Below are 24304 nucleotides of genomic sequence, written 5' to 3'. Positions count from 1 at the left end.
TTATCACAGAGAAATCTTATTACCTAGAGACCAGTAGTTTTACACTAACAGCCACCTGTGCTGGGCTATATGGAATTACGTGGAGAAAATCCAAACCTTCAACTATCTCTCATTATTAAACTTTCCCAGACCACAGGCTAAAACGTCTCAATGAAAAAAAGAATTAATGAGGACCAGTTATTAATTGCTCATCATTAGGTAGTCTCCAAAACCCAATCCTCTGGTCTTCAGCTTGAGAGACTAGAAACTTCAGAACAGAGCAGCTGAGATCTAGGGAGTATCAGCACTGAGTGGACACCTGATTCTCCTTGAAGAATCCCCTTGATCTTACTTACCCCCTTCATTATTACTGACCAAAGCAGAGGAACAATTTACAGGCACAATCATGGAGCATAATGGCAAAAGAGCCCATAAGTGAGCAATCCTCCTGGGGTAATGCCACACTCCACCTGCTGAGCTTACATCTACTTGTCCTTCAATACTAACCAGAGGAGTCAGCTTCTCTAGGGAACATTCCCTGCTCCCCCACTTCTGCATTAGGTATTCCCCCTATATACAACTGTGTGCTTCATCCAATTAACACAGGTAGTGAGCACTATTAGAGTAATGTATTTACATTTTTACCTGAACACTGGAATGTAAAGTTCCAGCAAACAGAAACCATGATTATTTTATTTTTAGGTCCCCAGGACCAAGCCCAATGCCCAGCACACGGTAAGTGCTAAGTAAATGTTTGTTGAATGGAAGTTGAATGAAAGTACCACTGCCGCATCTGGCATATCTGCCAAATTAGTGATCTGTAGGTAGGGAGATAAGACTTAATTGTTGAGGGGGGAAAAAAAAGACCAACAGCATGTAGTGAAAATGCCATGATATAGTCTCCTTAATGCTGGAAAGACTGCAGTTACTATACCATTAGGACCCATCTTCGAACCTGCCATCACTGACTTAATAACACCCTTATAGGCCCACGTATGGTGACATATAACATTTATTATAATGACAGTCTATTACTGCCATCAACACATAAAACCAAGGAATCTGTTTTAGAAACAAAATATTTTAGAAAGTATTTTTTCTGGGATTCCACAGTCTATATGTAAAACTTGTTTGAAGCTTTCAAATGATTACATTACTTATATTCTTTCTAGTTAAAATACAATAGCATGAAGTTACTATTTGAAATTTGTTCTAATTATTTATAATAAAATAACTGATATCACTGAATTAAAACACATTGTTTTATATGTGAATCACTCTCTCTGAAATAAAATTTCATTTCCCACTTTTGAAAAAATGATTTTCCAAAGAAAATTTCAATTTAAAAAATTCATATGGAGGGATTTCTGATGAAGCAAAATCACACATTTACTTAATTAAAAAATATAAAAAGATTTTCTACATGTACACCATTAACAAGGTTTTTATGAAAGTAATGGGCCTGAAAAAACTTTGAAATCTCTGTAAATCTTCCTGTCATTTATGGAAGACATAAAACATTAGTTTATGATCTACACCTTTAAAATTTATTCTATTTTTCTTAAACATCCTTGAAATAACAGGGAGACATTGCGGGATGAGGGCTGAAATATGTACTTTGGGTATATTTTATACTGATAGACAATAGACGTGATTAAGGCAATTATAATCAGAGAAAAAAGCAGGCAGACAAGTTATCATCACAATTGCACACAGAATAAAGTTTGATTAAGTAGTCAGAAGGCAAACTGCTGCATGCACAAAGCACAAAATACAGTCTAATAACTATTTCACATGCTTAGGTTATTTCAACTTAGTTCTTACATGCAACTTTGTGAACGTCTAATGCAAGTAAAGTATGTGTTAAATGGTTTCTTTTCCTTAAAACAAAGCTACTCAAAACTTTTAAATTTCTTAATCACCAGACATTTTTACAATGCCAGAGAAGAAAGAGAAAAATTATTAATTTTTAAAATTACCCAGCAATTCCATTGCATCATCTTCATTATCAATATCTTCTTCTGTTACAGATGGGGTAGGGCTGTGGATGGACTCAAAAGAATCTTGAGAGAGCATTGCTGCTAGAAGTTTCTTATGTTGCTGTTGCTGCTGTTTTAATCCTTTAGTCTTAGGCTCCATCTTTAAGCTGAAGAAGTATTGAAATATTAATTAGCTGTGGAAAGTACAGGAAATCTGCAAACACATTTTCACTCGATTACTTTGTTATGCAAATTTAGGAACATATTACTAAAGTTTTCCCTAAGGATGATGGAAATATCGAGCTTTTCTTAGACATCCTCTGGTACCTCACTAACAAACTCCCAAGTGGGTGTGGGAACCCGAATACTCCTGCCCGGTTTAAGAGAGAAGGTGCTAATCCACCCCCAGCAATTGTTGCCATGTGGGAACTAAAGCCCTCTGTTGACAGATTTTCTGATTTTTTAAAGAGTTAGAAAGTCCAGATTATTACTCCATGATTTACAACACAAATGCACGTCAAGCAAAACACATGTAATGGGATAAATATTTTAACATACTACACAAAGATTAAAAAATAGCAACTTTAATTTCCTTTGCATGTGTGTATACAGTTGTCCCTGCACTATTTGTTGAAACAACTATTCTCTTCCCCATTGAATTGCCTTGACATATTTATAGTGCTTTTGAGTCCAACTTTTTGTATAGTTTTTAGTGACCTCTCTGTGTTACAATACACATGTGTGACATGTCACAGTTAGTAGACTGTTATACTAGTTTCAGCATTTACCATTTTGAGTGAAGTATGGACACCTTTCTTTCATTTCAGGATCTTTATCTTCCTTACTTTTAAAATTATTTTGAGTACAGATGGCATTATAATTTTGGTTCCAATAATCAAATATCATTTATAAAACTCATGAGAATAGTCCATTGTTTATATCCATATTTTTTCTCTGTTTTTCTTTCTTCTTTCCTGATGTTCTAAGATTCTCTCTTTTATCATTTCCTTTCTGTTTGAAGAATTTCCCTCATCATTCTTTAAGGGTACATCTGCTAGCAACCCATTCTGAAATGGGACAGACCCTGATATTCCCCTGAATTCCTAGGCTGAATTCCTAGGAGTAGCAGTAAGTCTGCTTAACCATAAGAAAAGAATAGAGTTAAATATATACTTTCCTTAGTCTGAGCATGATTTCATGGTCACAGGATGTTTGTTCCTTAACATGATGGCTTAAAGGTAATATCTGTTATATCAATCTCGAGTTGTTTTACAAACCACCATTAACCACAAGTCTGCTCTGAAGCTTGTACACCCCCAGATTCAAAGGAGCCAAGGAAGTCCTTAGTCAGGATGCCAGAAATAGTTGTGCCGACTTCACGGCAAGCCAATCAGGTCCCCACACGACTACCAAGACCCCTACTCATGATTTTGTTCCATAAATGCTTGTGACTTTAAACCATTGAGGAGTCTGGTATTTGCAGCACTAGCTACTCCATTCTCCTTGAGTGGAACCCTCAGTATTAAAGCTCATCTTTTCTGCTGCAAATGTCGGTGTGCAGACTTACTGGCTTGACTGCACAATGGGCAATGAACTCCTTTCAGTTCGGTAACAATTCTTCTAGTTTTTCTTTGCTTAAGAACGTCTTTATTATATATTCATTCTGGAAATGCAGTTTCCACAGACATAGAATTTATGGTTGACAGTTCTTTTCTTTTTACACTTCCTCTGGCCTCCATATTTTTAGATGAGAAATCTAAGGTCATTCAAGTTGATATTCCCGTATAGGTAATTTGTCATTTATCTCCAGCTGCTATAAAGTTTTTTTTGACATTAGTTTCCAGAAGTTAACTTATAATATACCCGGATGTGGAATTCCTGCATCTATCCTATGTGGGGTTTTCTCAGCTTCTTGAATCTGTAGGTTACATGTACACCAAATTTGGGAGGTTTTCAGCTGTTATTCCTTCTAACTCAACCCACTCACTTTTTCCTCTCTTTTGGCGACTCATATGAAAACAATGTCAGATATTTTGTTATTGTCCCATAGCTCCCTGAGGTGGTGCATATATTTTTCGGTCTATTTTCTCTTTATTGCTCTCAGTGGGTAAATTCTATGACTCTATCCTCACATTCAATGATGCTGTCCTCTGTCATCTCCACTCCATTATTGAATTCATCCAGCAAGAATTATATTTCTATTATTTCTTTTCCAGTTCTATAATTTCCATTTTGCTCTTTTTTATAATTTCTGTTTCTTTACTGATATTTTGTATGTTTATTTGTTACAAGAGAATTTGTAACTGAAGCATTTTATGAAGGTTGCTTTAAATTAGTTTGAAAAGAGCTCCTAGCATGGATTCTGCTAAAAGTGAAGCAAGAACAAACACAATCAAATCTATGGTGAAGCTCAGGTGGAAAAATGGTGCTTTGATGCTTTATAAAAAGTTTATGGAGCCAATACCACAAAGAAATCAGCAGTTTACAAAATGGATAGCTCATTTTAAGAAGGGTTGAGACTATGTTGAAGATGAAGGCCATGGTGGCAGACCATCCACATCGATTTGCCAGGAATAACTTAATCTTGTTCCTGCTCTAATTGAAGAAGACTGATGATTAAAGCAGAAATAATAGCCAACACCATAAACATTTCAATCAGTTCAGCTTACACAACCCTGACTGAAAAATTAAAATTGAGCAAACTTTCTGCTCAATGGGTGCCAAGACTGGTTCACCCAGATTAGCTCAGACAAGAGCAATGATTTCCATGGAAATTTCAAACAAGTTGATCAAGATCCTGGAGCATTTCTTCAAAGAATTGTAGCAGGAGATGAAACATGGCTTCACCAATATGATCCTGAAGACAAAGTACATTCAAAGCAATCGCTACCAAGAGGTAGAAGTGGTTCAGTCAAAGCAAAAGTGGACGGGTCAAGAGCAAAGATCATGATGGCAGGTTTTTTTTTGAATGCTCAAGGCATTTTGCTTGTGGACTTCCTGGAGGGCCAAAGAACAATAACATCTGCATATTCTGAGAGTGTTTTGAGAAAGTTAGTCAAAGCTTTAGCAGAAAAATATCCAGGAAAGCTACACCGGAGAGTCCTTTTCCACCATGACAATGGTCCTGCTCATTCTTCTCATCAGATGAGGGCAATTTTGTGAGGGTTTCAATGGGAAATAATTAGAAATCCACCTTACAGTCCTGATTTGGTTACTTCTGACTTCTTTTTGTTTCCTAATCTTAAAAAAATATTTAAAGAGCATCCATTTTTCTTCAGCTAATAATGTAAAAAAGACTGCATTGGCATGGTTAAATCTCCAGAACCCTCATTCTTCAGGGATGAACTAAATGGCTGGTATCATCACTTACAAAAATGTCTTGAGTTTTACGGAACTTATGTTGAGACATATAGTTATATTTTCTATTTTTATCTTTTAATTTCATTTTTCCATAAACTATTTGAAGTCTCCTAATTATTTCAATTTTATTATCTATCGCAACTTAAGTCCCCAACATAAACAGGATTGTTGCTGAGATGTTGTACAAATGTATCCCTTTTATATAACATTTTTTAAATATTAGTAACTGCCAGTGTAATTTCAAGTAATTAAATAACTTTATTCACCAGGCTGGCTGCTTAGCTTAGCTGGTTAGGGCATGGTTCTGATACCACCAAGGGCTTGATTGCTGTACCAGCCAGCCACCAAAACAAACAAACAAACAAAAATTACTTTACTCACTGATAAGAAAACAAAACAGAACAAGTTCAAAAAAATTTTAATTTCAATTTCTTAGCTAATAGTCCTAACATGCTAAACTAGAATTTATATCTAGATTATTTAAGTCCAATTACTTTAAAATAATGATATTAATTTATAACTTTAGTTCTGTTAGCTTTTGATTAGCAGAAGGGATATATGAATTGTTTTCAATGACAAATGAACAAAGTCTATTCACAAAATGAATAACTTTGGGCAAGTTACTTATCTTCCTTTTCCTTGGTTTCTTTACATGTCCTAATAAACATTAGTTTGACAATTAAAAAGAGTTAATATGTATAGAAGAGTGCCTGGCAAATAGGTCTACTAATGTGTCTATTGAATAAACTCATTGATTAAATTTTCCATCATAAATGTATATTTTATATCATAAACTTAACAATATATGAAAAACCATTATATTTTATAATATTCTATATCTGTTCTTAACAAAATATACTCTATGTTTTCATGTAAAAAGACCATTAGAGTTCTACGACATTTTTTCCCCTTAGGAATAAATAATGATTCTCAAAGTATTACTGTTTGAAGCAGATGTTTTATGTAAATTCTGACAAGGGTTTTGTTTACTTACTATGTATCTAAATATATATATAGAATAGTTAGAAATTAAATATTTCATGCAAAAGTAATATGTACTCTATCTTGAAAATATTACTTTATATGAATAAGCATAAGTCAGATGTTTACTTTTATTTGCATAAAATACGATTATTTCTAAAATCCCAATGTATGATCAAAAAATGCCTATTTACAGAAAAGTACATCTACCCAAACATAATCTTAAAATTCTATTCCAGGTCCACAACTGTTTTTCTCGAATTCTTGAGGCTGGATGTTACCCGTTGCATAAGCCCCATACTCATATTACGAAACACCCTCAGGAGGGTCTGGGTCTCACCCTGTCATCTAATACTCAGCTTTTCTACATAATTATGCATCAGAATTCCCAGTGAGTGGGATACATAAAGATCTACAGTGTTGAGATCAGGTTTTGTTATCATGAGTTATAAAAACAATTTTGGTTCTCAGAGTGTTTTGAATTTCACAATTACAGATAAAGGATTGTGAGGAAAATATCTGAATAGAGAACTGGGAGATGGGGTCTCAACCTCTGCAGCTAGGTCAAAGAAGGGCTGACACTTGATGTTGAAATTTCAGAAGGTGGAGTTCATTTGAATGACACCAGGTGACAGTGACAAGAGGTCATCTGGTGGCATTGATAAGGGGGGTTTCATTAGGTGGTGGGAATAAAATTCTATGTGGAAAAGATTGTGAGAAGAGGCGACAGTGAACACAAGACAACTACAGTGAGGAGTTTCCTTGTAAAGAGGATGAAAGGCAGAGAGCAATATTAGCTGGGGACCGGGGTGGCTTCCTTTTTTAGAGAGAAGTCCCATCCTACTTTCATGCTGATGGGAATTATCTAGTAGAAGGAGACAGTGCAGGGAAAGGAGGAAGTGGTCAGCTTGCACGGGTGAGTGAGAATGAGGATCTAGCTCCCAGGGGAGGGGCTGCCGTGGGTGGGAGCATGGGCGGCTCACCCACAGTACAGGAGAGAAGGGCAGAGCAGGGCACCCAGAGGGGCTCCTGGGAGGGCGCTTGAGGAGGTTCTCTTCCACACCGAAGCTTTTTCTCTGTGAAGTAGGAAGCAGGGTCGTCAGTTGAGAACAAGGGTAGGAGAGGAGTGCTGGAGGTTTGAGAAGGAAAGACATGATGTCATCACTGGGGAGTGGACATGCAACTGCAGTGGCTTCGTTGGGCAGCAGCAGTGTGCCTCCTGGAGTTGGGCGGACATGAATTTAGTGACATCAGCCAGTGTGGCCATGTGTTCTTCTTCAGCCTATGCTGGTTCAGACACAGAATAGGTAAAGAATTGGATTTCAACAGCCAGGAGAGTAAAATGAAGGAAAAGAGGGGTAAGAGAGTTCAGGATACATCCAAGGGACTGATTACAACAAAGGGCCATGTGTAGAAGTTGAATAGTGAGTAAAGCAGAGAATACGGGGAATGCAGAGCAAGAAGTATTTGGCAGAATCAGTGTATTTTAGCTCCCGGTTAAAGCTGGGTATCACAGGGAGTGAATTAGAAAGACTGGAGGTGGTAGTCAGACAGTGAGGTGCCTGAAATTGACATTAAGGATTTGAAGGTAATGATAATGTGAGAAGGTCCAGGATATGACAGAGGGAATGAGTGGGTGAGGCAGGGTGGAATTCAAGACTAGTGGCAAGGAATAGGCACAAAAAGTGAGGGGCCAGGTTTGGGGAAGAATCATCAGTGTTGACATTGACTTCACCAAGACAGGAGGGGTGCTGGGAGATGACTGTGAGCAGATGCATATTTAGGAAAGGGGTCATGACATGAAGATTGGCAAATTCTACAAGAATTCTACAAGAAGATCTGGAAGATTATCACAATGGAAAAACACAGGATTCAGAACTGGGGAATTTTTTTAGGGAGAAGGGAGAGATCAATAATCAGCAATGAGGAGCAAGGATGACACATACCTTTTCTCCAGCCCCATAGCCTGAGGATCATAGAAGTGAAAAGAGCATCATTAGCAAGAAAATAGCACCCTGCTGCGGGGAGGCAGCGGTCTTAATGCAGAAAGTGGTGAGATGGGGAAAGGAGGGGTTTGGGGACTTTGTAAGAGCACGTAGGGTTCCGGGTTCCCTCTTTTCCAGATTTGAACCTAAATCTTAATGATAACAGGATTCTTAGAATTCCTCTCCCAGGCTTCTGGTCAAGATGACAGAATAGATGGTCCCCAGCATCACTCACTCCCACAAATCAACCAATTTACAACTATTAAAAAGCAATGACAGCCAACCTGGTGCCAGCAGAGCTCAGAAGAAAAGAAGGAGAGACCTACAGAGTTCATGAAGGCAGGAGAAGCCATGAAGAGAGAAAGAAAGGATCGCTTCCACCATTTCAAGTCCTGGCTGCTTTAAGGCTGGAGCCAGTGAGCACATGGAGCAAGAATTGGCAGAAGCTGCAGCTGTGCCATTTGTATAAAGTTGCTTGGAGGCAGCAGGGGAGAAGAGGGCCTTGGTGACTGCCCAGCGAGCAAGACCACTGACAGGGTTGCCACGGACCCACGTAGGAGTGAGGAGACAGAGGCTGGTGAGTCATCACAAGGGACCAGCACATGGCTCATCCTGTTATGGAAAGAACTTGGCAAGGAAAACTTCATGCACTCGGAAGGTTGGAGAGCCAGGAAATGTACTATGCTAGCAGGACCCAGGTGAACTCATGTTCCAAAATCCTGGGACCCTGAAAGTGGTTTTATACTTTTCTTGAGCAGGCAGGCAAGCTTTCGACTGGCCTTGCCTGTATCCAGGCAGAGTTGCACAAACTGGGGGCTTAATCAAGCAGCTGTACAGAAGCAGGAAGTGTGGTCAGGGGAACTTTGCAAATTTAGCAGGCAGCTTCTCCGAAACAGGCAGGCCACAGGGTTACAGAAGCTGAAGATGCAAACAACTGATTAACCACTAAACCAACTCTCAGAGGCTTTCTGCAAATAAGCACATTCCAGATGCAAGGTTACATAAACAAAAGGTCTTAGTTAAAATCACTTTCTTAGACCCCCAACAGTCCCATGAGAAGTGTTTGAGTGCAGGTGATGGGGGAGATGGGCCCACAGTGGAACACTGGGTCACAGCATGGACAGCTGATCTGCCCTCCAATCAGCACAGGCCCACTCACTGGAGACTGGTCAGGAATACGGAACACCAGGGGGTGCAGTTTACTTGAAAGACTCAGGCCCAGACCAGAGTTTCCACACAACCAGGTGTACCAGACCTCACAAGACCCAGAAGTGATTACAAGGTCAACAATTAAAATCTGAGCTTCACAAAAAGCCTTCTCCAGAGAATCAGCAGCAAAGCAGCAATTTAGCTCAACCACAGGGTTCAAGTGCTGGTACCCACAATAAGTTCCCCCATTTTAGAAGTAAGCAAAGAACAACAAATTAGTCCCAGTGCAGAGTTTAAGTGGTCGGAACAGCGAACAATCCAACACAGAACTGAAAGAAAAAACAAAATACCACAGATCAGAGACAAAGTTTGATATTAACCAGTAAAGGTCTAACACCATCAAAGAAACCTGTAAAACCTAGAAGGACTGGAAGCCCACTGGGCTTCCAAGCTGGGGAGGATGAGGGTCATGGGCCTCAACCACACCACCCAGTGATAACTGCACCCAGCCCAGTAATAACCACCAGGCCACTGGGCTCCTGAGCCAGGGTCATGGGGGGCTGAGGGCCTCAGCCACACTCCTCTGACATCCACACCCAGACCAGCAATGATCACTGAGCCTCCACCAGAAGTGCCCCAGGCTCCTGAGTCAGGGGGGTGAGGAACTGATGGCCTCAGCCACATCACCCACTGGCATCCGCAACCAGCCCAATGACGACCACAGAGTCGTAGCTGGAAGTGTCCTGGGCTCCCAAGCTGGGGTGGTAGGGGGCTGACAGCCTCAGCCACGACCCCTGACTTACGCATCCAGCCCAGCAATGACCAAGACAGAAGCCCTCTGGTCTCCTCTGTTGGAATGAGGGGGGTTCCATGGGCCTTGACCACCCACCCTCCTTCCTCCTCCTCCCACCCTATTTCCCTCCCCTGTCTCCCCTTCCCCCTGCAACTCCTCTGCAACATCATAAAATGTAAAAAAATATATATATTAATAATTAAATAAATTTTTTTTAAAAAAAACTCCTCTCAGAAAAGAGGCTGTGTAGCCTGCATTTAAGAGTGCAGAATTAGGAGCAAGACAGCCTGGCTCAGCCTCTTAATTGATAGTCATCCAATCCTGGGACAGGGATGTAACCATTCTGGGACTTGGTTTCCTCATTCCTTAAGTAGGGATGATAATGTTTTCATGAGGATGAAATGGGTTAAAATATGCAAAGCACATAGAACAGTTCCTAAGTGGTAAATAACATGGTTGTTGGGTAAATGGAACAATTTGGTCAGGCTCCCCTCACCTCGGAGCAGGTTCAGGGTTGTTTAGTAAACATTGTGTGTGGGGGTGGAGTAGGTGTGCCTGCATGGTGGCGCCACTTTGGTTGGTGTTTTACTGCCTCGGGCACCTGCCCTGCGTGGCCATGTTCTTACAGACCTGCAGCTTCCAAGGACCGTGTGGCTGATTACTTAGCTTACAGACCTGTGTGAAGGGGTCTGGTGACACAGCCTGGCATGGGAAGGGTTTGTGACCCAGTCTGTGAATGGGCTTGAGGGGTCTGGGAGCTCCAGATCCAGCCCTAGATCGACAATTGGCCCAGTCAGTGCAGGATAACTGGCAGGTAAAAGAGCCATGACAACTAGCATGGTTGCCTAGCTTTACAACTGGCGTCACAAACAGGATTAAGAGCTAGACAATTGGTGCTATGAGCAGGATTCATGACAGCCTCACAGTAGCCCTTGCTGTAGCAAGACAATCATTATGTGTTCAAAGAACATGAAGGTGGCATCCTGGATATTTGCATGCCTTTTCTTGAGCCATAACATCCCACACAGAAAGAAAGGGAACAAAAAGAGGCCTTATGCAAAAGAATAGCAGTTAATATTTCAATTTGGTGTTAATACTATAATCAAGGAATCCATTTTGCTTTGGGTAAAAAGGGAAACTTCTAAACCAGGATCAGCTGGAAAGGGACAGTTTAAAGCATCCAAGCCAGCCTTGCCCCCATGGGCCTGCCTCTCCAGGTGGAGCCTCCCTCAGGCCTCCACCCTGACCATTTGCTCTCTTCCTCCTGATCCCGATGTCCCCTCTGTGCCCCACCTTGCTCCATTTTTTAAAAAAATTGTATCCTACTTGATTGTACATTTCCATAGGGTACATTGCTCCATTTTGTTTCAAGAAAGGTTGGTAAATATTAGGTTGATCTGACTGCACACAGTCTCTTTGGTGGAAAATTGGATGATTTCTCTCTTGGACATCTCCTAAATTTGTTGAGTTCATCTTCACACCCATGAGGCAGGACCTGTGCCCTTTTCTTGACTCTAGTCGGAAATTAAAGGGTTCTCTTTGCATTGAGGCCCTGAGTGGAAAATCATAAGTTTCACACTCAATTGTTGCATTTAGATTTTTATGTACGGGAGGTCTTTTTAAAAACATGCCTAGCAACCAGGCATACTGCCGCCACCCTGGGGCCCTGCCAGGGTCCTGAGGTACAGAGCAGGGGGAAGCCAAACCCAGCCACAACCAGGTAAAGAGCACACCAAGAACACCATTTCCACGTGCGTAGCCCACTGACGGAGTTTGGATGTACTGTCCTCCCAGAACTCCTGTGGAAATGTAATCCCCAATGTGGCAGTGTTGGAAGCTGTTTGAGTCACAGGGGTGGGTCCCTCATGAACAGATTAATGCTCTCTCTGGGGGTGGGGGCAGTGAGTGAGTTCTTGCTCTATAGGTTCCTACAAGAGCTGGTTGTTTAAAAGACCCTGGCACCTCCTCTCTCTCTTCCTCTATCTACTCTCTCTCTCCCTTCCTCTTGCCATGTGATCTTGTACTCGCTGGCTCCCTGCCACTTTCCACCATGAGTAGAAGCAGCCTGAGGCCCGTGCCAGATGCAGCTGTTCCAGAATCATGAGCCAAATGAACCTCTCTTCTTTATAAATTACCCAACTTCAGGTATTCTGTTATAGCAACACAAAACAGACTAATACATCCACCATAGCCACTGCAATTGCCATGGCTGCTGCAAAAGCAGCTAGTCACTACAGCAGTCGTCACAGCCACTGTGCAGATGGCACACCAGACACTTGACTGAGTTCACACAAGGAGAGTCACCAGTGGAGACCAAAACAACAAAAAAAGAAGAGGTCCTCTGTCTCCACAAAGCACACTCCAGAGTAATAGAAGAAGCATCTGCTACACTATAATAGCAGGGGACCTAAACACACCTCTCTCAGCACTGGACAGATCATCTGGGCAACAAATCAACAGAGAAACAGTTAATCTATAAGAAGGAGAGAACAAATCTATGGTTATTAGAGGGGGGAGGAGAGGGGGATGGGAAGTACTTGGATAAGGGGCATAAAGAATAAGTATGATTTGTAATAATGAATATGTTAATAAAACAAATAATAATAAAAATAAATAAATAAAACATGTATAAATGTGATATTCTTGTAATCAATTTAGCAGACACTTATTAAGTGTTTATTATATACCTGGCATTATGTGCACTGAGCTGCAGAAATAAAACTTTTTGTTTTTTCATTCTCCCCACTTTAAAGCAAGTACTTTGAATCTAGGATTATATTTTTTCATGCTGGTCTCATCCAGTATTTAGCACATTTCCTTGTATTAATGTTCAATAAATATTTGAAAAATTTACTTTTCCTTTTCAAACCCCATTTTTTTTTAACAGATACACTAAATGAAATAAGAATTCATTTAAGTGGATGTATATGTCTTTTAATTTGAGAGATACAAAAATCCAAGAAAATAGACAGACTGGTAGTGAAACAGAAGAAAAAACATGTGGATAGGAATGTGGAAGATGAGGAGCAAATGGTACATTATAAACGCATAACTGCTGTATGTCAGCCAACAATGACCAAGGCCATTTCATTATAGTTGAAGCAGGTATTTTCTCTAGTCTCATTAAAGTACATGGTTTGGTCATCAAGATAGTACAGAGCTGGGGACCTAGACACAGATTAAGCCCAAGTGTCGTCCAGCAGACATGAATCCATAAATGACCAGTACCATTTCATAAAATAATTATTTAAATTAGAATATGCATTTCCTACATAAATAAATGAATGAATTCCTAAATAAATGAAAAGGAATTCATTTTCATTTAATGAATGAAATTCATTCATTTTGAACCTATCAAAATGACTTCATCAATAGTTATACATATATATGATATGCATACTTTTATATAAATATATCATACATATCTATATGTACTTTTTTGGCTATAAAAAGAAATTTGTGAGTTATAAGGTACAATTTTCATGTCTTAGATTTTTTAAGGCTTTTGTTCTTTGATTCCTTTGGTTGATTAACTTTTCATTAATCAACATTCTTTATGCTTAAAATTTGCAAGTTTGAATACTCCTAAATTACTAAGTTTATCTCTGCCATTTGTATTACATATTTCCTGTCATGTCCACAATAGCCAAAATCTCACAATATTGGGGTTATTTCTTTGTTATTGGACTTCTCATGTAAAAGAGCACCTCTCCCCAGTCCATTTTCTTCCTTCTTATCCTGGTTTATTTTCCATCATACCACCTATCACTACTTGAATTTATGGTATATGTTTGTATATTCATTTGCCTATTGTTTGTCTCTTTCTGCCAATAGAGTAAGCTCTATGGGGAGGGGAACACTTTCAGGCTTTTTTTCACTGACGTACGGGAAGCAATTGTGAGCTTTAATGAAAAGGAAAACTTCCTAATAGGAAGTGAATTTAGCTTTTATTTTAATATTTAATACAGATTTCTAAACCGTTAAGATTTTTCTATTTATTTTGTGGCATATTTACAATCTAATATCAATGCTCACTTAACCAACAAAGCCAATTCACAAGAACTATGATATTTATGGATATTATTCTTGTTTTAATAAGGTGGTTCAGCTTTCAAGGAACTTCACTAGGTTTTCAAGGCTTTATGAGGCTATTTGCAAATTCACATTACAATTTAACAGGTAATTTTAGGATATCTATTATGCAGCTATTGCAAAGTCTAATTAAGAAGGCTTAAATAAGATTATATAGGCATATTAAACTCAATTTTTGTTTACATTTATATTATAAATGTGGGATTATTTTTAATAACTACAAATGTGCAATGAATGTATGTATATGCTTTCCCACTAAATAGCTAGATGAGCCATACCAGCCGATGATGCCAGTGGGTAGTATCTGACAATTACAGAAAGCCTTCAATCACTCCCTAACACATTCACCTCTCTTTTATCAATCCCTCTTCCTTGTGTTGCTCAGATGCTTAAATTTCTTTCTTAAGCTCTCTTAATTCTGAACTTTTTGAGAATCTAAAATGTGGCAGAAAAATGCAGGAAAATATCCATATACCAATACACACAACATTTTGTTCATAATTTCAAGAGATCCAGAGATCTCTTCAGGCCCATCAGAGACCATGTAGGAGCCAGGGACTCTATGTCAGTATCTTTTGTCTTATTGTATTCATTTCTCCATAATACGCTCAAAACTGTCTTTGTTTTAATCAGCAGTTAACCCTTCAGCTGTCAGCTATGCGTATCAAAGTTGTTGACCCTCTTCATACACTGCTGTGTTTGGGGGACCCCAGGAAAAAAGTTAAGGTAAGGTACATAGTTTAAAAAAACAGTTCCAGTGTAGTGGGTTAGAAATCTTGATTCTCCTTTGATCTTAGAATAGGATTTTTAGGTAATGCATGAATGAGCCAAAAGGCTCTTGAATAGGGGACAAAAGTCCACAGATAAGTCTGGCAAAAGCCATCTAATCAATTCTAATCACTGTTTAGGGATGGGATTGTGTACTTTGACTGTTTTAGGTTGCTGGTTTGATTCCAGCTTGAATGACTATTGACTATTTGACTATTGATTGTTCTTTAGATATGTTAAGGAAACTGCATGAATGCTGTTTAAATATGCTAAAGAAATCACTGTAGGAAGTATGTGGAAAAGGAAATGTTTGCTAAGGACAAGCTGTTTGTTTGTGAATTGACCTAACTTTTTATGAATTGCATTCTGGAATGGCACATTGTTAATTTACTGCTGTTACTAGTTTTACACTGCCTGTTTTTATGTCCTTCTTTGATGATTGAATCAACTGATTTTCCTTGTGAAACTTCCTCGTCTTGTCAATAAAAAGAAAGGCTGATTTTGAAGCAGGCTGCTGCTCCCCTGATGGGTGGCAGTCCCTCCAGGCCTCATTGATGGTACTTTGAGTGAATTCTTTCTTTCTCTTTTTTCCATCTCAGTTACACAGAGGAAGGTGTAATATTCCAGGAAAAAGTTTCAGGTACATTTCTACCCATAAGACTCTTAAGATTTATTTATTTATTCATTTATTCCTTTATTTTGGCAGCTGACCAGTGAGGGGAACCAAACCCTTGACCTTGGTGTTATAGGGCCACACTCTAATCAAGTGAGCTAACCAGACAGCCCCTACTTTCAAGCTTTATTATGCCATTTACTTAATTCTCTTTAATCTAATAGTAAAAATCCAGCCTCTTGTGTATCTACTATTCTGCATGAAAAAGAAAGCTGGCTATGTACTAAAGACGGAGTAATGTAATAAGAGCCATTCAAACAAGACTTAAAGAATAAACAATAGGAAAAATGGAAATAGAAAAAGGGGTGGGGAGATAGACCATAAACAATCCTTCTTGTAAATAAGCTTTATTTAGCAGATGTCTCCCAACAGCCTGTGCTTCCTTCACTCACGTAACAGATGTGTATTGGCAATGCCAATGCCAGCCCCAGTGGGTGGGGGGTGGGAGTATGAAAAAGCCATGTGTGAAAATAAAATTTTCTCTTTCAGGAGTCTAGAATATGATTTTGTCTGTTAATGTTGAAGACTGTTAAATTATAGTACAAATTCATCACTATGTAAGAGCAAATGCTTATACTATATTTAAAGACTCTAAGGCCTTTAAAACATTTCTCTCCAAACTTTTCTTATTCATCCAAATCAAATCTAATGCTGTGTGAGTTACTGGTATAAATTCAGAAATCTTGTTTTGTACTAGAGGATGGGAGAAATATAGTTTCTAACCCATGGTTTATCACTGTTTTCTAACTTTAATTCAGATATGCATGCATTCTTCTTGCTGTAGTGGGGCAACTGGGCAGGACTCCACCACTTTCTTCATTTTATAGGGTAATACCTCAACTCATAATTTAAAGATAGAGAAAAATAAAGCTGAAAACAACTTTTTTATTTTTTATTTATTTTTTTTATTTATTTTTTATTTTTATTTTTATTTTTTTAAAGATGACCGGTAAGGGGATCTTAACCCTTGACTTGGTGTTGTCAGCACCACACTCAGCCAGTGAGCAAACCGGCCATCCATATATAGGATCCAAACCCGGGGCCTTGGTGTTATCAGCACCGCACTCTCCCAAGTGAGCCATGGGCCGGCCCTGAAAACAACTTTTCAAAAGCAAGTATTTGAGAGAGATCTTCATGGAATGAGGTTTTTGGGTAAGGGAGTCAACTAGGATTGCAAAGTATTTCCCTTTATTGCATATTCAAGAGGGAATAAGAGCTCACTGAAGTGAGGAAGAAAACAGAAGCACTAACATTTGCAATAAATAGCTCCCATTATTATGACTCAATGAAAGCAAAATGAAAGATGTCACTTCTCTATTTTACATTTAAGCACTAAAGACATGCCAATGAATAAAGATAAAGGTCTAGTGGGTTTCATAAGTCTGGTATTAAAAATAAAATTACCCTCATTGACAGGTGAAATTGATCTGGCATTTCACAAAAGAAGGTAAATGGATTTTTTAAAATGGGTTTCTTCTCCTTATACAGGACACTTCAACTGTTTAAATAATTTGAAAGTTATTTCTCATGGAAATTGAATCAATTTTCCATGTGCCTGAAGTACATTAATGAGTATTCTGAATTTTCTTCCCTCCGGCCAAGTGATAAGTCAAAGCAAAGAACCCCTGAATGCTTTTACATTGTAGAAAATACAATTTTCACCTTGAGATAGAATAGTTACTGGTTACCGTTAAATTTACATAGGAAATACCAAGTTACTGTGGCTATGCAATGCATAGGAAAAACTCTTCTCTACTGGTCAGCTAGTAACACTCACAAAAAATTCAAGTTCCTGTCACATTTCAATTCATGAGTATTTAAATGTGTTTTATTAATCTTGTGTAAACCATGCTTTTCACCCCAACTTCCTTGTGGGGTGAAAGACTCTCTTGCGGGGTGGAAGTCTTCATTTTTGTTTAGAGTTTTACTTGTTGCAGTTGGTATTACCAAAAAAAAAAAAGGTTATTCTGAATATAGTTTTTCTAATAATTATGATCTGTACATTTCAACATTACTTCACTTCTACCAGCATAAGGAGACTTAAAGCAAACATCTTGTGTAAAGAAAAATATAACTTTAATATACACAATTTGCTTCTGTAACAAATGCTTGCTGAAAACATTTTAAGTAAAGCAGCTTCTAAGGGGCCATGTAGAGGTCAGGCGGGCCTGGGCACACTAAAAATTCCAAGAAGGGAGTGACCCTCACGCGGTTCCAGGAACTGACTAGTTCCTTATCTAAAGGCCACCTAGCCAGACCCCAGGGAAGATAAACGATTGAGAAAGGCACTGTTCCTTATCAGGATACCAGCCTGCTAAAGCCTACCCATAAATCAAAAGGCGCCACCGATAACCAACAACTCATTCTGTCACAAATACCTGTCTAGAAAAACTGTATAAAGAGTGCTTGTGTTATGAGCTCGGGGTCGCTTCTGTCCAGGAGACTAAGTGACCCCAGCATGCTGGAATAAACTCCTCTTGCTTGATTGCAACAGTCTCATTCTCATGGTCTTTGTGAAGTGAGCCATTCCGGTGTGTGGGATTTGTGCATGGTGCACGGGTCTTACGTTTTTGGTGCATTGGCTGGGAAGAGGCTCTCTCTTTCTGGGACCAGAGACTAGAGAACAGAGGATCGCTTGAGCAGGTACCATGGTTGTCTGTCTGTCTGTTGTGTCTGTCTTTGCATCTTTGTTGCCTACTGTAATCTGGTTTCAGTTTTTCGGAGGCTCTGAGATGGAGTCACTGATCTGGTTTCAAATTTTCTGAGGCTTCAAGGCGGAGCCATCGGCCTGTAGTGGTCATAGCGGCAGGTAGATGTAGTGGCACGCTGCGGCCACAGGAATCCTGGAGGATGCTCCAGATTCCTCTGTGGGAGACGAACAAGTTCAGCTCCACAGGAGATCTCTAGGAAGGAGACCCCTCCCGAGTTCTTTGATAAACTGGTTGTGGCGCCCGTGGCAGGGGCGTGTCAGTGTTTTGGTTTTTGTTTGTCTGGTTGCAAGTGTGTGGGGACTGACAATTTTCTGGGGCGACATGGGGCAGACCGTCTCAACCCCTTTAAGTCTGACTCTGAAATACTGGACTGATGTGAAAGACAGAACTAATAATTTGTCTGTGCAGGTTAGAAGGAATAAATGGGCCACACTTTGTTCTTCAGAGTGGCCGACTTTCCAACTCCGGTGGCCCGCTGAAGGTTCCTTCTCTCCGCTGCTGATCACAGCAGTAAAAAGGAAGATTTTTAATTCTGAAAGCCACCCAGACCAGATCCCTTATATCATTGTCTGGGAAGATCTAGTCACAGATCCTCCTCCGTGGGTCTGTCCCTTTGTTCCCTTAACAGGTCCATCTGCTATATTTGCTCTCCGAGAAATAGAAAAGAAACTGGAGGTCCTGCCATCCACTGACACGGACTGGCTTCTTTCTGACCCTCCTCCCCCTCCCTATCCCCTTTCTCTCCGATCACAGACAGTCTGCCCATCAGCTCCGCCAGAGGACCCACAAGAACCCGAGAGAGGGCCTGCCCAAGGGAAACACAGTAAACGAGTGGCCTCTCCAGAGGCAATTCCTATCTTCCCCCTGTGGGCTTATGGCCCTCCTGATGAAGAGGGCAACCAGCCCTTATAGTACTGGCCTTTCTCTTCTTCCAATCTTTACAATTGGAAATCTCAGAATCCCCCTTTCTCTGAAAACCCCCAAAGTCTCACTAACCTTGTAGAATCCCTTCTATTTACTCATCAGCCCACCTGGGATGACTGCCAGCAGCTCCTCCAGGTCCTGTTCACCACCAAGGAGAAGCACTGAATCCTCCTGGAGGCTCAAAGGAACGTTCCAGGAGATGATGGGTGACCTACCCTCCTCCCTGATGTTATAGATGCAGGATTCCCGTTGACCAGACCAAACTGGGATTTCAACTCAGCAGAAGGTAGGGAGCACCTGAAGGTCTATCGCCAGGCTCTAATGGCAGGTCTCCGAGGGGCAGCAAAATGACCCACCAATTTGACTAAGGTAAGAGAGGTAATCCAGGGGCCCAATGAGTCTCCGTCAGCCTTTCTGGAGAGACTCATGGAGGCATTCCCTCAGTTTACCCCGTATGATCCTAGTAGTGAGGAGCACAAAGCTACTTTGACAGTTGCTTTTCTTGACCAGTCTAGCAGAGACATCAGGAAGAAACTACAGAAGCTTGAAGGGTTACAAGATAAGTCATTGAGGGAATTAGTGCAGGTGGCTGAAAAGGTGTATCATAATAGAGAGTCAGAGGAAGAAAAGGAAGAAAGAAAGCAGAAAGAGCAGGAAGCTAAAGAAATAAAGAGAGAAAAGCACCAAGAAAGAAATTTTCACAAAATTCTGGCCACTGTAGTCAGGGAAACTAGGGAGCCTAATCAGACAGTACCAGGCAACAAGAAGGGACCCCTGGCAAAGGATCAATGTGCGTACTGCAAGGAGAAAGGACGCTGGGTTCGAGAATGCCCCAAGAAAAAGAAAAAGTCTCAGGCTCCCAAAGTCTTGGCCCTGCAGGAGGTCAGTGATTAGAGGGGACGGGGTTCGGACCCCCTCCCTGAATCCAGGGTAACTCTAAAAGTGGAGGGGAAGCCCACTCAGTTCGTGGTAGATACGGGAGCTGAAAATTCAGTGTTAGAATGGGCAAATGGACCCCTTCTCAAAAAGAAGACATGGGTACAAGGGGCTACAGGGTACAGAGAGTACCCATGGACTATCCAAAGAATGGTGGACCTAGGCGTGGGCCGGGTATCCCACTCATTCATTGTCATTCCTGCGTGCCCTTACCCACTACTGGGAAGAGACCTCCTCACCAAAATGGGTGCTCAAATCCATTTTGACTCCGAGGGAACTCAGGCGCTAAATCGACAAGGAAAGCCTCTCTAGATACTAACTCTCAGGTTAGAAGATGAATACCAATTGTTTGAAAAACAAGGGCGGGAAACCAGACAGATGGACTGGTGGTTAGAAAACTACCCACAGGCATGGGCAGAAACCGCAGGGATAGGGAAGGCTAAAAACCGGCCGCCTGTCCACATAGAGCTGAAAGCTCAGGCCAGTCCTATAGCTGTCCAACAATACCCAATGTCCTGAGAGGCACACGAAGGCATCCGACCCCACATTGCCCGTTTGCTTCAGCTGGGGATCCTACGGAAATGCCAATCAGCCTGGAACACGCCCTTGCTACCGGCCCGAAAACCTGGGACTAATGACTACCGACCTGTCCAAGATCTCTGAGAGGTAAACAAATGTGTGGCCGACCTCCATGCCACCGTCCCTAATCCCTATAATCTTTTAAGTTCTTTACCTCCAGACAGGACCTGGTATACGAGATCTCAAAGATGCATTCTTCTGTTTGCCGCTGACTGCAAAAAGTGAAAATTACTTTGCCTTCGAGTGGAAAGATCCAGAGACTGGCCTAGCAGGGCAACTAACATGGACCCGCCTGCCTCAAGGAGTCAAAAACTCGCCCACCATCTTTGATGAGGCTCTCCACCAGGACTTGGCCATGTTCCGGGCCTCGAATCCCCAGGTAACTCTGTTGCAGTATGTAGATGACCTCCTCCTGGCGGCAGCCGAAGAAGAACTGTGCCTGGAAGGAACAAAGCGTCTCCTTACGGAGTTGGGAGAACTGGGCTATTGAGCCTCCACCAAAAAGGCTCAGATCTGCAAGTGAAAGGTCAGTTACCTGGGGTACCTTCTTAAAGACGGGAAAAGATGGTTGTCTGAGGCCAGAAAAGAGACACTTTCACATTCCGCCACCCGCTAACCCAAGACAAGTCAGAGAATTTTTAGGTACTGCCGGGTTCTGCCGCCTATAGATACCTGGTTTTGCTGAGATGGCAGCCCCATTATATCCCCTCACTAAAAACAGCCAGCCCTTCAGGTGGGGAAAAGAGGAGCAACAGGCTTTTGACAACATCAAGACGGCCTTAATGTCCGCACCGGCTCTGGGGCTCTCCGATGTAACCAAACCCTTCCACCTGTATGTGGCAGAAAATAAGGGGGTTGCGAAGGGGGTCCTAACTCAAAGACTGGGGCCCTGGAAAAGGCCTGTAACATATCTGTCTAAAAAACTAGACCCAGTAGCCTCGTGGTGGCCAGCTTGTCTAAGAACCATAGCAGCAGTCGCAGTTTTAGTAAAAGATGCTGACAAGTTGACTATGGGACAGAGTTTAGTAATCTCAGCACCTCATGCCTTAGACAGTATTGTCCACCAGCCCCCCAACCGCTGGCTCACAAATGCTCGCATGACTCACTATCAGACCCTGTTACTGAATTCGGACCGGGTTACTTTTGCTCCACCAGCGTGCTTAAATCCAGCCACGTTGCTACCAGACCCTGACCTTGACCCTCCTGTCCATGACTGCCAACAAGTGCTTGCTGAGGCACATGGAACGACTTGTCAGATCAGCCTCTGATGGATGCCGAAGCTACCTGGTTTCCTGACGGCAGCAGTTTCTTGGAGGAAGGAGTACGAAAGGCAGGAGCTGCTATAGTAGATGGCCAGGATCTGATATGGGCAAAGCCCAGAAGGCAGAACTCATCGCCCTCACGAAAGCCCTTGAACTAGGAGAGGGCAAAAGAATCAACATCTATATGGACAGCAGGTATGCCTTTGCCACTGCCCATGTGCACAGTGCTATCTATCAACAGCGGGGTCTGCTAACTTCTGGAGGGAAAGAAATCAAAAATAAGGCAGAGATCGTAGCCCTGCTAGAGGCCCTTCACCGACCGCTAAAAGTGAGTATTATACACTGCCCAGGCCACCAAAAAGGGGATTCTCCCATTGGCAGGGGAAACAACTTGGCCGATTCTGAAGCAAGGGCGGCAGCCCACGGGTCCTCGTTTATTCTGTTGGTTAACATCCCTGAGCTGGAAAAGCCCAAATTTAAATACTCGGCTGAGGACGTAGCGGTGATCTCAAGGGACTCTAATAACTACTTTGATCAGGAAAAAGAGCGTTGGCATGCAGCATCAGGCAAGCCTATCTTGCCACAAGAACAAGCCCGCGCCATGATCAAACAAATGCACCAATGGACTCATCTGGGAGTTAACAAATTGGCCCAGACTGCCCTGAGGACAAAATATCATATCATAGGGCTAAAACAATTAGCAGAGAAGATAGTTAAAAGCTGTGCACCTTGTCAAAAATTAAATGTTTGCAAAAATACAGCAGGACCGGGCAAGAGACTCAGGGGAGACAGACCAGGGGTGTATTGGGAAGTAGATTTCACAGAGATCAAGCCAGGCAGATATGGTTATAAGTATCTCCTAGTTTTTGTAGACACCTCCTCTGGATGGGTAGAAGCATTCCCAATGAAGCAGGAAACTGCCACCGTCGTGGTCAAGAAAATCCTGGAAGAAATCTTCCCACGCTTCGGGGTGCCCAAGGTAATCGGGTCCGAAAATGGGCCCGCCTTCGTTGCCAAGGTAAACCAGAGAGTGGCCAGATACCTAGGGGTCAATTGGAAATTACATTGTATCTACAGGCCCCAGAGTTCAGGACAGGTAGAAAGGACAGAACTCTAAAAGAGACCCTGACTAAATTAACCATGGAGACTGGCATGGACTGGGTGGTGCTCCTTCCCTTGGCCCTGTTTAGAGCTAGGAACACCACCTCCTGGTTCAACCTGACCCCCTTTGAAATTCTCTATGGTACCCCTGCCCCCTTGACTTTACTGGGGAACGCCTTTGAACCCACTTGCCACAGTGACTTATATGCCAGGTTGAAAGGACTACTGGAGGTTGAGAAAGAAGTCTAGACACAGCTGGCGGCCACCTATGAGCCTGGGACCCCCGAAGTTTCTCACCAGTTCCAGGTTGGAGACATAGTTTATGTGAGACGGCATCGCTCCCAGACCCTAGAGCCCCGCTGGAAAGGACCTTACCTAGTGCTTTTAACAACCCCAACGGCTGTAAAGGTAGATGGAATCTCCGCTTGGATCCACGCCTCACACGTAAAACCTGCACCACCAGAGGACCAAGGACTGAGAGATGCCACCTGGAGAGTCCAAAGCTCCAAGGAGCACCCCTTAAGACTTAAAATTGTTCAGGCGCCTAAGGTGTTATAAAATGAGGGCCCTTCTATTCCTCCTGTGCCTGGAGGTCTTTTCCCTAAACCGGAGAGCGTCCAGCCCACATACCCCTAGAAAGTTAAGTTGGTATGTTATAAATGGATTAGGAGATAAAATCTGGAATTCATCCAAAGTCACCTCGGGATCATGGTGGCCAGATCTGTTTCCCGATGTGTGCAAATTGGCCCTGGGAGCCCCACCCCATTGGGATTTAGAAGAATACTTTGATAGCCATAAACCCTCTGTCACCCCAGCCCACCAGACCGCCCCGGGATATCCGCAGAAGTAGGTTGCTCCACCCACCTTAGAAGGAATATGCTAAGCGCTTTTACCTTTTATGTGTGCCCTGGGTCCCACCGAGATGGAGCACTCAGCCCCCGGTGTGGAGGGAAAACAGAGTATTTCTGTAAAAGCTGGAGCTGTGAGACTACAGGAGATACGTACTGGAATCCCACATCATCCCGGGACTAT

At 41.8% G+C, this 24304-nt stretch overlaps 1 protein-coding gene across 1 annotated transcript in view; it reads right to left on the bottom strand.

The window, feature by feature from the left end:
* Positions 1-1941: 1941 nt before the first annotated feature.
* C15H8orf34 (chromosome 15 C8orf34 homolog) overlaps positions 1942-24304 on the bottom strand; it is a 187374-nt gene continuing 165011 nt past the window's right edge. The window contains 1 exon segment of the mRNA XM_063079889.1: positions 1942-2125. Coding sequence (XP_062935959.1) covers positions 1942-2125 — 184 coding nt within the window.

The sequence above is a fragment of the Cynocephalus volans genome, chromosome 15 (assembly GCF_027409185.1).
Source record: "Cynocephalus volans isolate mCynVol1 chromosome 15, mCynVol1.pri, whole genome shotgun sequence".
Taxonomy (NCBI): domain Eukaryota; kingdom Metazoa; phylum Chordata; class Mammalia; order Dermoptera; family Cynocephalidae; genus Cynocephalus; species Cynocephalus volans.
Note: the sequence above shows the minus strand (reverse complement) of the source record. Positions and strands in the feature narration are given on the sequence as shown.